Source organism: Notothenia rossii (genome assembly GCF_949606895.1).
Source record: "Notothenia rossii genome assembly, chromosome: 10".
Taxonomy (NCBI): domain Eukaryota; kingdom Metazoa; phylum Chordata; class Actinopteri; order Perciformes; family Nototheniidae; genus Notothenia; species Notothenia rossii.
In genome coordinates, this window is record NC_136908.1 from 58,007,622 (window position 1) to 58,023,598 (window position 15,977).

The 15,977-nt window shown below is 44.1% G+C and overlaps 1 protein-coding gene across 6 annotated transcripts in view; it reads left to right on the forward strand.

Annotated features, from left to right (window-relative positions):
- Positions 1 to 15,977, forward strand: part of foxp2 (forkhead box P2) — a gene marked incomplete at its 3' end in the record, with an annotated part of 96,038 nt that overhangs the window by 37,383 nt on the left and 42,678 nt on the right. For 5 of the 6 annotated variants that reach the window (XM_079656570.1, XM_079656571.1, XM_079656572.1 and 2 more), the window contains exon 4: positions 2,687 to 2,873. The exons of the other annotated variant lie outside the window; for it this stretch is intronic. In XM_079656570.1, the coding sequence (XP_079512696.1) occupies positions 2,697 to 2,873 (177 nt within the window). In that variant the 5' untranslated portion in view covers positions 2,687 to 2,696. The remainder of the gene's footprint in view (positions 1 to 2,686; positions 2,874 to 15,977) is intronic. 6 annotated transcript variants of the gene reach the window in all.

The following is a 15,977-nucleotide window of genomic DNA, read 5'->3' on the forward strand; positions in this document are numbered from 1 at the left end:
ACAGTCAGATCGGCAGCCCGCTCATCATTGCAGCCTGGCTGTGTTTCTAATTGACATTCTAATTGGCAGATTTGAATGCCGCCTTTAGATGGCTAATTAATTTATCTCACCGCTGTCATTAAGGTTAAAGCACCATCTGATCTCTGCGAATATACTTTGCATATATCTGCATTATCATTATTCTGCAGTTAGACATATTGCACAGATTTCTTTTTTTTTCGGAGGAGGAGGGCGATAAGATTATCAGATTAAGTGAGGGTGGGGGGCTTTTATTGTTTGTGTGTTAAATCCAAGTTATGCTTCTTTCTTTTTTTCACCGTGATGTCTCCTTTCTTAATTGTACCTCTCTATTTTACGATATTAATGTTTAATAATCCAAGCACATTAAAAGCAGGTTGGTTAATATCGAAGTAGCAATTTCCCTCGGACTTCCGGAGTAGTTTGCATTCAGATGTTATTAAAAATCCTTATTTCCTTGTCTCATATATCTTCAAGTTTTCCGAATATCCATCGCTCGTCCAGGAAAGAAAGGAAGAAAGAAAGCGGGAAAAAAAATCCAGGCTCCATTAGAATGTTCATAAAATTGTATTAAAGGCAATCAGACAGTCTTTCTCTGAATATTTTAAACATTGGGCATGTAAAATGTATGCCTAATTTGAATACTTATTAGCCGGCTGATCTCGGCTGCAGCCTTGAGTTTCTTATGCTGAGATTCATCACCGGATTGGTTGTCACATTGTGCCAGTCTTCCCCCTCTCCCTCCCACTCACTTTCTCTCTCTTTCACTCTTTTCATCTGTCTCCCTCCGTCACCCCCCACCTTCTCTCTGCTCCTCTCTTTTTTTCCCTTCTTTTTTTCCTGTGTGTCTCTCTCCATCAGTAGTGAGCGGTGTTTAACAGGGGCCTGTTTGTTCACAAGCACGCCTTGTACCGGCCTCTTCCTTATTTACTCGTGTCCCGGGCAGCTGTCGCCCTGCTCTGTGTAACAGCTCAGCCCTGTTTGTTCTCCCCGCCTGGATCCTGTTTATCCTGGCTGTGGACATCCTTTAAGGCCTGTCCTGTATCTGCCCCTCGTCAAACACACACACACACACACACACACACACACACACACACACACACACACACACACACACACACACACACACACACACACACACACACACACACACACACACACACACAGGGAAGGACGCAAACACACTTCTATTAAAACGGTATTTACCGGCCAAAGAATACACACAGTACCCAGGTGGGATGGGCACGAATGCTCTTAAAACACACACACACACACACACACACACACACACACACACACACACACACACACACACACACACACACACACACACACACACACACACACACACACACACAATCATAATTATCATTCTCCGTCTTTTGTTGCATGGATGAGCATTATCTGGGGTTGCTCTTGCACATTGTGTTTAAGGTGTAAACATTGTATTTGAAAATGGACAAACTGCTCGTAGATTAAGAATCTTCTGAAGCAAACTTCGAAAGAAAGTATTTTTGTATCTTTTGAAATATTCCTTGTCTAAAATATGAATAAAAAAAAATCCACAACAATATTGACGAAATAAAGACCCTGATTCTTGGGCTGCATTTTGTTGCATTTGAGGCGTTTTTTATTCTAATTTATTGTGAGGATGTGGACTGGTGTTGGTCCTTTCTGCCCCAGCGAAGGTACAGAGCATTAAATGCAGGGGGGAAACGATAAAACATTTATTACTGGAGAGAGAGGAGGTAATATGCATAATTTATGCTGTTTTTAGCACAATCATTAGTGATATTCCTGATAGATTTCTTTCCTTTTATTCCTTTCTATTTTATATCTCTTATTCAGGAGTTTTCCATATCTAATAGATGCGGAATTCAAAACCCTATATGTATTGTTGTCTTGCATTACAGATCACAAAGTTTGATTGCAGCTTGGTTTAATTGTTGAGAGATTTGATTAAATATGATAAAAATACACGCATACATATCTTTTTATGAAAGAATCAAAAGGACTGACATATGGGGCATTGTGTCTCTATGGAAGCCTGTGTGGCAGATTTTTATTTAGCACACATGACATACCCATTATAGTGTTCATCAGCAGCCGTGCACCATGTGATTTGGTGCCTCCTCCTCCTCCTCCTCCACCTCCCCTCCACCAAATTTTAATTTTGCATGATTAGCTTTGCGTCATTAGGCAACTCCATTCAGACGCGACACACCAAAAAAAAAACTGACAGCCTCAAGACGTCAAATATTTTAGGATTGCCCGTGTGTTGAGAACTAAGCATATGTTCATATTTTATTTTAATTTCCTACAAATGTAGTTTTATTTTAAATAGAATGACAACACACTTCTTACATGTATGCCCAATTTTTACGGATAAATCACATTTAGCTACCCCACCCATTTTAAACAGCACCAGGACGTGCATCTCTTTGTATCGCTTCATTTACACAATGAATGCATAATTGCTCCTCCTGCATCCCCCCCCCACCCCTTTTCTCCTTTCCCCCCTCCTCCCTCTTCTTTAAATGCTTTAATTTGCAGAGGGGGATTGAGGGGCTTGATAATGGAAGCGTAAAGAAGGAAAAAAAGAAAGGAGGGAAAAAGGGGGGAATTGTAAGAAGAAGAGCCCTAACCGGTGCCTCTTAATCACTTCTAGGTTTTAAATCATGATGATGCAGGAGTCGGCCACAGAGACAATAAGCAACAGTTCAATGAGTCAAAATGGAATGAGCACCCTAAGCAGCAGCCAATTAGAGGCTGGCAGTAGAGATGGGAGATCAAGCGCTGGTGACACGAGCAGCGAAGTAAGCACAGTCGAGCTGCTGCATCTGCAACAACAGCAGGTAAGTTGTGTTTCTCCCCCGTCTCGTCTCTCTCCCTCACTCTCACTCTGTATCCCCCCCCCCCGCTCTCCCACTCTGCTCTCTGCTGAGGGCTTCTCTTCATAGACAGGCGGCACAATGAAATCTCTTTTTATTGTGTATTGTTTGTGTTTTTCAGTACACGGGGAAGACAAAAAAAACATGTATTTAATCGGCTGTTTGTGTTGTTTAGTTGCTTGTCAGCCTGAAGCTGTTTGATGGAAATGTTTTTGTACATTCTGTTTGAGTTGTTTATACATATTTGTGTATTTGTACTTTATATTTTTTAGAGTTGTAGCAATGTGAGGTGTGTGTGAAAGCATGTCAAAGTGTGTGTGTCAGTGAGAAAGAGAGGCATAGCCGGAGAAAGGAGAAGAATGTGTGCGTTGGAGCATCGTACGGAGCTGTGTGTGTGTGTGTGTGTGTGTGTGTGTGTGTGTGTGTGTGTGTGTGTGTGTGTGTGTGTGTGTGTGTGTGTGTGTGTGTGTGTGTGTGTGTGTGTGTGTGTGTGTGTGTGTGTGTGTGTGTGTGTGTGTGTGTGTGTGTGTGTGTGTGTGTGTGTGTGTGTGTGTGTGTGTGTGTGTGTGTGTGTGTGTGTGTGTGTCATGGCAGTGCTGTAGCCACCAGAGGGCCTCCTAACTCGGCTCACACACACACAGTCCCACCAGCGGCAGAGAAACCTTTGACCGGGACACTTTTGAAAGAATAATTTGCATGCAGTCTCTCTAGAAAGTATTTTTTGGTTGCTTTTGGCGAATATTTTCCCCCTTCTCTTTTTCATCTATTGTATTAGCTTTACTAAATTCTTCCGTCGTGTTTCAAATCTTAACTTTCCCTTCTTCGTCTCATGTTGTATTGTTGAGGGTTGAATGAACCGCGGGGGGGGTTGTAGGAGGTGATGGTTGGGGGGCAGGAGTTGTGAAAGTCAGTTGCCAGCAGAGTAAAGGAGTCAAGTGTCTCTCGTGTCTTTTCACGGTGAATGATGGCTTTGACAGTTTTGCCAAAAGAGCAGTGGGAGACGAGGTCAGAGGGCCATGCTCCGGGGTTTAGTGGATCGGGGGGGGGGACATCGCCGCGGGTTTGTAATGATGCACGCTGTCCTTCTCCGTTCGCTGGGGAACTTTCGTGTGTGTGTACTCTTTTGGAGGCAGCTGAAAGCCTGTGGTCAGTTCAGTCGGGAGGGGGGGCAGTACAATGGATGACGAACTGTGTGTCCGCATCTGGGGGGGGGGGTTGCAAAATGAAGCATGTCCTGCAGGCTCCTCTCCCCTTCCATCCCCCATTCTGCACCCATCCACAGCATGAACCCAGTAGTCCTGCTGGTGGCTGCAGCGGCATCACAGCACTGTGGCCTTAACCCCCCCCCTCCATTTATCACCACCATTTCTACACACACACACCTGATTGGGGTCAATTCGCTCCCTCTCAGCCATCACTCTTGTACTTTTGAAGGTGTAGAGGCTTTCTATTTGGAGATACAGTGCAGATTGAGGGTGGAATAGAAAGAGATAGAGAGCAGGATAAGGACTTTCCAATTTTAAAATGTCAAACTATTTTTCGTGTGTTTATACCATCTTTCTAAGTGCTGCATTATAAATAAAAAGGTGTAAATAATATTGTTCTATTTGGAGATCTGACATAAGACATTCCTAAGATATGTGTAATGGCAGCATAGAAAGCACATGTGTATGTAAATGTTAACTCAAAGAAGCTGTGCCGTTTTTACAAAGAAAGAAAAAAAAAAACACAGCACTGAGACAGAAAAACGACGTAAGCATAGAGTGTCTAGTTAAGTCCCAGAGATGGACATACGGCTAAGAGCTCGTAGTGGTGGGTGGATGTGGGGGGGGGGGGGGGGGGGGGGTTGTATGACAGTGTGAGCCTTGTAAAGAGGCCAGCCCGAGCCTTCTCCCAACCCACAGACAGACATATTGAAATGAGCAGTCCAGCTAACAGGTCTCTGGAGGCTTTTAAAAAAAGGGGGCCCTGTGCTGTTAACTTCACACACACTTCCTGTGGCGTGCTCACACTCTTTGGACAGAGAGCGCAGGCCAGCCACAGATGGAATTATTTGTATGCAATCGTTGGCCATTTTCCAGTTATATTCATCTGATGTGAGTTACATAAGAAGCATGTGTGTGTGTCCGTCCATTGCTTGCACCTGTGTGATGCTTTTCAAACATTCCAGTCCACGTCTGATTGAAGGCTGTTGGGTTTAATTTTCCGCCCATATTTGGAATGACATTGAGTGGTCCAGTGGGTATAGGAGCTGCAGTCTCTCATCACACTGCTGGGGGGATGATTAATAATAAGCACTGATGAATTCTCCATTGTCCCTGTGGGTTCTGCCATTACCTAGCAGCTCCAAAATACCACCTGCAGCTATAATTAGAAAAGCTGCATCTTAAGGTCTCGTAGCCATAGATTGGGCCATATAGGACACAGATCAAGTTGCACTAGAGACCCTTTTCTCATTCTAAAATCCTTTAAATCCACTTGCTTTTATTTTTATCGCAAATTCTGTCAACAATGCTGTAAATGCGGTTCAAAGTGAAGGCCACACACAGTTATCCGTGTATCTGAATGATAACCGTCCTATCACAATTGAATTTCCTTGCCCTTAATTTCTGTCAGGGCTTCATCACCCCCGTTCCCAAGGTTGTCTAAATAGACCTAATTTGATTTGAGATCACAGATTAGATACCCACTGTATCTGATTGCAATTTGCCAGCTGCAGATATGTATCAGAGCAAATGATGAATGTTGCTGTGCCCTAATTACTATGCTAAAATGATCATCCCTCGTAAAGAATTGTGCTGAGCTCATATTACCAATCAATTCATCTCTGTCTTATGTTTTAATATCCTATGCTGCTGTGTGTACAAGGGAGCCATGCATTGATCTTTGGATCCATACCATAATGTCCCATAATGAGGCTGTTAGTTGATTACAGTGGTGTGTAGACTTAATCCTGCCAGGGTTATCAGTGGGATTGATGAGCCAATACTCGGGACTACTGCCCCCTGTAAATGGGCTCCCTACTGTACGGAGTGTATTGATATTCAGAGCGAGATGGAGGCTTATCGGCTGTGTGGTCGGGTCAGTTGTTTGAAGACCTTCCGCCACTACAACTAGGGCTGCACCATTTTGGAAGAATAACACTTGACTGATATTGCAATTGTGAAATTATTCACAATATGAGAGGGATTGATCCTTTTTCTCTTTGTCATTGAAAAATATATTAAAGGATCATATTTTTCAAAAGGACGTGTACCAAACAACTATGTTTTATTAAGTCTATGGGGCCGGGATATCTCTGCAACAACTCAATACTATACGATTATATTTTTACATAGCCTTTACCAAATATTGTGCATCCTGCCATTTTAATATTGCACCAGTTCAAATTGTGATTTCAATAACATTTAGATTAATTCTGCATTCATAACTACTTTTCACATAACTTGGATCATTAAACTCAGACTTCAGTTTGCTTTACAGAGCCTAAATAATACATTTTTTATTATTCTTTACTTTTGGTTGTTTATATCGTCAATCCTGTGCTTTCTTTTTTTTTTTTCTTGTGTTTATGAGCACAGTCGTTTATCTAATTTGGCTCAAATATTGCACTTTACAAGCTGGTAGAGTTTGACATGTTGGTAAACTGGTTCGCTGCAGACACATGATGCAGCAAAATGCAAACGATCCAACCCCCATTTAAATGACTGCCGCATTTTGACATAAATTACAATAAGTGCGCCAAGGTGCCATCTTACTTCCAGGCTACCCCTGTCGCTACACGAGAGCTAGGCAGTGGTCCAACTAGAGAGTGACAGCAATTAACCTGCCTTCCTAGCTGTTTAGCTGCAGGAAATGGAAGGGATGAGAAATGTGACAGCAAGTGATGGGTAATATTTAGGGTTTAGGGGCAAATGAAATTCTCCCTAAAATGAAAGTCATTAGGGAGAAAGTTACCCCACAGACAAAGGACTAAATGAATGTGTGTGTGTGTCACCTCCTACTTTTGACAACTCAAGTTTGTTGTGTAGCGTATAGTTAAATTCTTAAAATACTGCCACACATTGCTCACCCTCCATCACCTCTCACAAACAAGCCTCAAGCATCTTCCTCCCTTTGCCCTTCACCTGCCTCTCTCCGTTTGACACACACACACACACACACACACACACACACACACACACACACACACACACACACACACACACACACACACACACACACACACCTAAGATGCAAATCTAGGCTTTGCCCTTGAGCATAATTTAAAGGCCTAATCACCCAGACTGTCCCTTTGGATGGAATAGGGAAGGAGGGAGGAAGGGAGGATGGTGTCTCTCATTTGCACCCTTACACAAAGAAGCTCATTAGGTTTATCTTCCAGGCCTGAGATTGCCCCACTCAACTGTGTAAATAAGACACCGGCCCGGGCCTGATGCATCAATCACCTCTCAGGACAGGAGACAGACCTCCGCTGAAATATGAACGATTTCATAAAGGGGCCTTTTGTTAACCGTCATCATCCGTTTGAAGATAAGGGCTTCCTGTAAAGGCTGGAGGAGCATTAGGGAAGCAGCGTGTACTGTATGTCTTATTTCCCCTTTCACTGAAAAGACCCTGGCAGTCCTTGTGTCTGACTTATTTACAATGAGAGCCATCCTTCTTTTTATTTCAAGCCTGTCCCTACAGAATAGGACATACAGGCCTGTGATGTATAGGCCTGTAGTTTCCCCCCTCTGCGATGACACTGAAGATATAGGGTGTGAATGACAGCATAGCCACTGTTTGCTCACCCTTCCCCAGACAAAACAAGGCATTATTCTATTATCTGTCCCCCCCCCCCCGTCCCCCCCCCCCCCCCCGTCTCATTCTTCATCTCGAGGAAACCTGGTGCTGTCCATCTATGTTTAAGACACATTACATGTGGCCTCCTGGAATTTACAGTGGCGCTCTCCCAGTAACTCCATTTCGCACAGGAGTCCCCGGAGAGCACGGCGAAATGTCAAGCTGCAAGGCTTGAAAGAGAGACGAGGAGAAAGGGACAGAGAGCGCGAGCGGTGCAGGAATTGAGAAGAGAGGATGATGGAGATAGACAGAGGGAAATCTGCTGGAAATAAACACTTATGGCTATTTTATGCTCAAGCAGAGCTGTGTGCAAGTCGAGGTGCAGCATAGGTAGAGAGATACACTGTGTGTGTGTTGTCACATAATATCAGATCAATGCAACTGGCTGTGACAAGCTCATATGACAATAAATACAGACAAAGCATGTACATTACCATCGTCCTTTATGTTAATGGCAATAGTAAATGCGTTAAGGGGACACCAGTTGACATCATTCAGTCTATATAAGGCCTTTTGTTTGACCTTTTTCCCCCTTTCTTTCTCCGTGTAGCGCATTAGCCCAGTGATAAATGAACTGGGTCAGGGTTAACCACCTCAGTGTAAATAAGAGGCAGCCATAGTCCTGCAGTCTCCAACCAACCCTAGTTGCAGACCGGGATCAATGGCCACTTCACAACTCATTTCCTTTTACGCCTCCCTAACTGCCCCGCTCCAGCTCTGGGAAATAAATGGCACTGGATCTATAAGTCCACTCACACAAACACATACACAGGCATGCATACACACTCATAGGAACACACACACACTCTGAATGGACTGAGCAATTGCTCCAGCTCGATACCCGCCGCCATAATTTATTTGCCTGGGTGGTGAATGGCGCATCATCTCACAATCGAAAACAGGCATTCTGTCATTGTTTGTTGCCACTCCCCTGTCGTTGGCTTAAACAGAGTACCAGTCGTTAATATGTTGGGGTGGAGTGTTACTGTCACCCACAGCCCACAAATACACATGTAAATGGCTCTGTTTACGTGGAGTTAACAGGAGAAAACACGCTTTCCGATGCACACAAGGTAACGCATCGCTGTCTGCTTTCTCTCCAAAAAGCTTCCCTCCCTCCCCCCCCCCAAAAAAGGCAAGTGGCTTATAGTCATTTGATAGGCCACGACACCGCTATCCATTTAACAGAGCTTAAAAATCCTACATATGCATATGCCGGGGTGTCTTAAGCTGACAACCAAAAGACAGGATTTGCTAGAAGGCAGCTTTGGAGTGTTGTGAATTTAACAAGCATGTCTAGTATTACAGTTCCTCTCCGCTTTACCCATGAATAGTAACAAATCAGACTCTGAAACGCATGCCTGATGGTTTGTTGTGTGTACCCCCCCCCCCCCCCCCCTCCCTAACTAATATTCAAATGACTTCAAATCTGCTTAAGACGATGACTCGCAGAGCGTATTCGCATCTTTAATGTCGCTGTACTTTCAGTAGATTCTCGACTAACCGATCCAGGTATCATCGCCAATTTATGTTCTGTTGCTCCGATTACCTTCGACCCATTTCTGAATATATAAATGGCTATTCCCAAGTTGTTTGTAGTTGTAACGCTGCCAAGAGGGGAGATGCTCTTTACGCATTGCCCTCCAAACACTGTATACATATGTAAGAGAGCCAGCCGGGCCCTGAGCCCTCGCCTCTTCACAGCTTTTCATACAAATGCAGTAAATAAGCTCAGGCCGTGGGGAATTGAAGGCTCCAAACAGACGAACTGACTGACATGTCACTTAGCGCTGGCTTTGGCTCTCTTCACTGCAGGCTTTAGAGCCCAAGCTGCTGGCTTTTATTGGGTATCAGCCAAGGTCGGGCCCTCACTTTACTGTCATCTGTATCACTTGTGTTTTTTATGTGTGGGGTAAATAGTGCAAACAGTTTGACACATGAAGTCTGCGGAGGTGATTTATAGGAAATCCGCTTACAATCAAGTCCTTCCGGAGGACCAACTGAACATTTGTTTTGGGCAGATACAGAGAGTGAGATGTACTCTAGCCTGAGGTTAATGATGGAAGTCGCAGTAGGAAATCCATTGAGATAGACAGGCCTGCTCTCTCCAGCCCGGGGGTCCCGCAAACAGCCTGCCATTCCTCATCAAGACCCAACCGCTGCTTATTTACCCACACCGCGGGACTTAACTCGCTCGAATTGATCAGCGATAGCAGTGGAAAGCTGCTTGTTCCACCCTGATAAAAGTCACGCCCATGAGCATATGCAGAACATGCTTTGTGGGCATATGCGCGGCACTTCAAGCTTGACTAGACACTAAGCTGATATTGGTTTCACGCTTGAGTCCATGGTGCGAAATCTTCCAATTGAAACCCGGAGATTTGATTGTTTCTGCGTACGCATTTATCAGAAGTTTACACGATAAATGTACATTAGCCTGGTGGCTCGGCCATGCGTGGTATTGTTTCAGCGATACTATTCTTCATGCATTCCCTTCTACCTGTTTGGACTTCATCATCCAATTTGCTGTGAACCTGATAAGCATAATTTGCACCAAACTTTAAATGGATGTGTAGGAGTCTGGTGCATCGTTAGTAGAATTCCTCTCAGAGAGGAAGTGTGTCTTTGTTGACACACGTCTGAAATGTGTAAAGAGAGAATCCTTCTCAAAATCCCTGAAAACGACATGTTTTCTTTTCCCATTCTTTGTGTTAACTAGCTCTACCATGACATAATTCTTACACTCAGAAGTTGAGGTCTCTACAATATGTGTAAAACAACCCCCATCCCTCCCGTGGCTTATTCCTGACTTAATTTTGTAATGCCTTCACTGCAGTCCTAAATGATATGTCATTTATCTTTCATACAAATTTCAACCAGGGCTTTTATTTTCTTAATAACTTCTGTAATTGTTCTGTCCTTGTGCTGCGTGCTATGAAGGGAGTGATCATGCTTTTGGCACATTTATCAAATCCCACGAAATAAATAAAAAATGGCAGAAAAGAGGCCTTTTTGCTCGCATAGTGTCACTAAGTGTGCGACAGAGTGATACATTTTCTGGTTAGGAGAAATTACATCCACTAACTTGAGCTACTTCAGCATGAAATTGAAAAAGAAGCATTTCTTGTGAATTTCCATTCTTGATTCAATGAAAGATGTAGATTAGCCCTTTGGAAAAGGGCGGGGAACAAGAGTGAAACTAAAGAAGTATGACTCTGCTGCTCACGCTTGCTTGTTCTCAGAAGCGTGATATAGGATGCTGTTGGAAAAGGGCTTTGTTTATGGAAGTAGGGCTCAGTCAGGCTGCTGCAAGATTAAAGAAAAAAAAAACTAACATCTCTCTCCATCTTGGTCTGTCTGTGTGTGTTTGTGTGTATGTGTGGCATATATTTATGTATTCAACACAAACCTTATGCATTTTTACATTTGTATCACTCTCCAAGCCTTATCCCAGTGACAGTCTGTGCATCCTGGCATCTCTGTCTCACTTTCACACAAACAGACACATGTACACACGTGCTAACACATTTCACCAGACCCAGCTCAGTCTAGCAGCCTGTTCTGGTGGAGGTGAGGGTGGTGGTGGTGGTGGGGGGGGGGAACACTGATTGATAGACGCTGGGTGTCAGAGTGGAAGGCAGATAACTATATCTTCTACAGCTCACTTAAAGGTCAAACACACATCGCTGTAATTGGAATATTCACAAGAAGACAACTAGCAAGGTACAATGCGGGGTGAAGGGAAGAAGAGGTGGAGGTGGAGGTGGAGCACAGGAATATATGGATGTTACATAAGCAGAAAAATTGAAAGAGAAGAGGGGAAGTTAAGGTGATCCATGAACCTTACACGGGCAGATGCCAGGACTACTCATTGAGTTTATCTTTAAGGGAATGAAGGAAACATCACCCCCGATGGAGAGCAATCCTCATTGAGAGGAACGAGGACTAATGGCAAGACAAACATACATTTTTAAATACATAATGGCTGCTAATCACACTTTAGAAAGTCCTCAAATATATGTGTGTTAAGTGTGTGTCACTTCAGCTGCAGAACAGATCCAGGGCCAGCGCGTGAGGTAAGGTCATTTACAGTTAAGGTCATAGTGCTCTCTCATCGACCCTGCAACAGGGTAACAATTAGACTCAGCACTTAACCTGAGCTCTGCGCCATGAGACAGACAGACACTCGTACTATTGACCTGCAACAGCAGACCCCCCCCAAGACAGGATCTCATGTACACACATGCACTAAGCAGGCTTGGTTTACACATGCACACACAGACAGTTTAAATAACATCAGCTCCCCTTTTTTTTAGCCAATTTTCCCTGGCTCTCCTGTTTTCCGTAATCATTGTTTCTGTGTAGGATGTGTGTCTTATTCTGTGGTTTAATGGAGGGTAAACACACTTAAATGCAGTTTACCAACTCAGGATGCAGCAACCTTTTATTTACCGCCGTAACCCCGGTCTTTATGTTTTTGCAAGTGTCTCGTATGCAGACGTTTGTGTCAGCACATTCATCACCCCTTCAGCGTCTATTAGTATTGGCATCCTGCACGAAACAAGCTTCTCCCCCGGCGGCTGCTTGTTCTCCGGTGCCACAGTCACAATGCTAGTCGCCTCTGGCCATGTTTTTTGAAATGAGAGCTTCTTAATAAGGCCTTGTCAACAAAAGACAGACGCAAGCAACTTCACGCTGTGTCTCAGAACGACGGGAAAACACTGAAATACATTCGTGTTCAAGCTACATATAGACAGTGTGACACTTATTCTACTTCCCTTCTCACAATTCCAGTTTTTCCACTTGGCTCAGCCCCTTTTTGCTACTACGCCTGGCTCGAATGGAACATTTCATATCAGGTATTCATCCAGCTGTGTGACCTCCACTCGCCTGGAACTGTGAAAAGGAGAGGGATCATAATCACCTGAAGGGGAAATGAAGCGCTTCAGCAGAGAGAAAGCGTGTGTAATAGAGGGAGAATGTGTGTATTTGTGTTTTTTTGTGCACGGTTGGGGTTGAGGTGTGCTGCACACATGAACACTTATACCTTGGCTTCTACAAAGAGATCACTTGACCTCACGCACTGCCCACCTCAAACACATAAACACTCCTCTCCCTTCGTCCTCCCACACAAATACCTTCTCTCTGTCTGTCTCCATTTCTCTTCCTCTCTGTCTCTTTGTGATGGTATATTGTGGTCGCTGTCAGTTGTCGGCCTCTAAAGGACTTCCCTTTGAGCAGCAGTAGATAAAGGGCGTCTCTGAATGGGCCTGCTGTCACCTTATCTAAACGCAGCGCTACAGCTCAGGTCAAAGTGAAGACTAAAGCCACGAGCAGAGACAGAGCACCAGGTGTTGTTTGGGAAATTGATTTGATGTACGGACAGAGAAAAGTCTCTAAAAGCTAATAAGCAAGTATTTAAAATCTTGGCACATCTGGACAAAAATAGAAATAAGTATGGTGAGGTATTTCAAACCGAAAAAAAAAAAGAAGGCATTTCTGGGTTAAAGTTCAGCGCTAAGGTAGCTGAAAGAATTACCCTCCCTTCCTAGAACACATATATCATTGTACTCGCACAGAATATCCATGGTGATAACAGCAAGAGGTGGGATGTCGCTGAGTGTTAGCGGTTGCGGCGAACGACAGCAGGCCGTGTTCTGTTATTGCTGGCACGGCTTCCCAACGTCTCACACACACACACACACACACACATATCGGTGTATATGCACTCTTCAACTCCCGCTCACAGACATAAACACACACTCTATCTATGATGGGCAAAACAGACCGGTGTTTTGTCTTCGTTAGTCGAAAAATAAGTGTGGGGTTACACAATGGAGCCCCGAGCCCCTCCCACACCAGCTTTCTTCCTGGGGTAGGAGCAAATTCATCTCGTCAATCCCCCCGGGAGGGTGTAGCTATGCAGCTCTGTTTACTGTGGCAGAAAGTTAATATAAATTTTCATCAGTGGGGGAAGTTTACACATATGATTCTATTTGTCCTTCATTATTAGCACCTGAGTCTGGGGCTGGGGAAGGCATAATTGTCTACAGACACAGGCCAAATAGATGCAAGGGAAAGGCAAATAAGCACACCCCAAAAATAATTTGATGCTTGTGTGTTACAATCCTCCACCCTAGGAATTCTTAATCTAGAGAATCAATAAACAAGGAGTGAGAGACGTGGGAGATAGAGGGGGAGAGAAAGACAGAGATGAGAGGATAAAATGAATAATATGAGCTATGAGCAGAAGAGAAAGACTTTGAATTCAAAGTGCAGTGAGGAGGTGAATAGAGCAAACAATCAATATGGAAGGTTTTCTTGACAAACACCTATTATGTACCTTTGAAAAAAAGAGCCCACAACAACACATGAGCACAAACAGATTCTCATTTTTGGAGAGCTAGAAGTAGCTGAAGTCGCTGAGATGGAGATATTAGAGTGGGACACAGAAGCCCATTGTTCTGCTGCATAGCTTTACCTCCATCCTGAGGCCAGAGCAGATTCTCCATGGACCTCTCCCTCCTTTTCTCTCCCTCCCTTTTTCACTTCAGACTGTTGATTTATTGAGTCATACATTAAAATGCTCATTACTCCTACAGACTTTCCAAATTCCCTATTTCTCCTAACACTCTGGTTACTGTCTTTCTCATGGAAGCGCCACCTGAGAAAAGGGTTTCTGTTGGGAATCGGCATTTTTGGGGTCCCACTATCCCTGCAGTTATTGGAGCCAGACCATCAAAATATGAGCAAAGGTAAAGCAGTGTCGGTGGAGCTACAGTATGGTTGATTTTCCCATATCTATACAATTCAATTATTAGCTATTCCCTTTTGCATTTGACTTGAAACTAAATCAAAACCATTGGGCTTTGTGTGGGCTAGATGGATGCAGTAAAGGAATTCAGTCGGCAGCCATTGTCCAGGCCCCGGTGCCACCTCTTAAATTCTGACCTTTATAAAAGGATAGGAGTCTGTCTACTCCCTCGGCCAGGTTACCTCAGAGATAAATTGCAACCATAAAATTATAGTAACTGAATTGACTTAACAGTAAGCGTTTAAACTATGATCATTCGAAAAGTTAAGGAATCACGGTTGCCCTTTGTTCCGACAAGACATAGAGGAACTCCAATCTGAGGTTTGAGCTCCAAAAGTATTACATTGTCCAAATAAACGTCATTGTCAGGAAATACTCTGTAATCTCAACCAAACCAGCTGCATCCATTCTCCTATTCCTGCATGGAGCCTGCTTGGGGCCCCTGCAGTTCTGAATATGTTCCACCGCTTGTTTTCGGGCCCCACTTTTGTATTCCGACATTGTATGGGACATCTTATCCTTCTTCCCTTCTCTTCTCATTTGTCTACCCTCTCCAGCCAGCCCCTCCAAATCCGTATCCATCCATCCATCTGCCCTGAATCCACTTATATAAGGAGATAGGGTGTAAATATTTTGGTGTGGAGTGTCAGCGCGTATCTCCCCCCGCCAGAGGGGCCGGCAGCCTCAGTCCAATCAGCCATGTTTGTTTGTTCAGCTTAAACTGTGTGTGCCTTGTTTTCCGTGGCTTGTGACTCCCTCCAGCAAGAATAAAGTGTCACACTTTCCCCCCCCCCCCCCCCCTCCTTCGCCGTCTGTGTTTCCTGGAAGCGAAGATAGATAAGCCCCAAAGTGTGTATTTGTGCGCTTATTCACGCACCAAGAGCAAGAGTGTGTATGTGTGTGAGTTGTCAAAGCTGTCAGCATGACTGTTGTTCTGGCCTACAGCCTAGTGTCGAACAGCAGCCGTGCAACAAACACAAAACATCTGTTCTGCACACCACATTAAAAATATCATGATGCAACCCATTTTTTTATTGATCAACCAACAATACGCCGTGTTTACAGCCACTTCACGGAACATGTCAACATCTGCGAATACTTACCTGTTGAGGGAAGCTTATTTCACACCAGTGTCATCACATCTACTTTTCCAACTAATTAAAACAACCCCCCACGTGACCTAAGTCAGGAAGTGACCAAACACAATGTCACAGCCCCTCACATATATCCAATTCCAATGTCATGGCTGCAAATCTCCAGGTGGATTTTGAAAGAGTGACATTCTCAGTGGACAGCTTATTTCTTGCACGCACCCCTCCTTCCAACCACACAAAATAAGCAATCTGGAGATTTGTAATGGTTTTTTGCCGGGCCTGCTAATGTATTTCATGCTTGTTTAAGATCTTTGC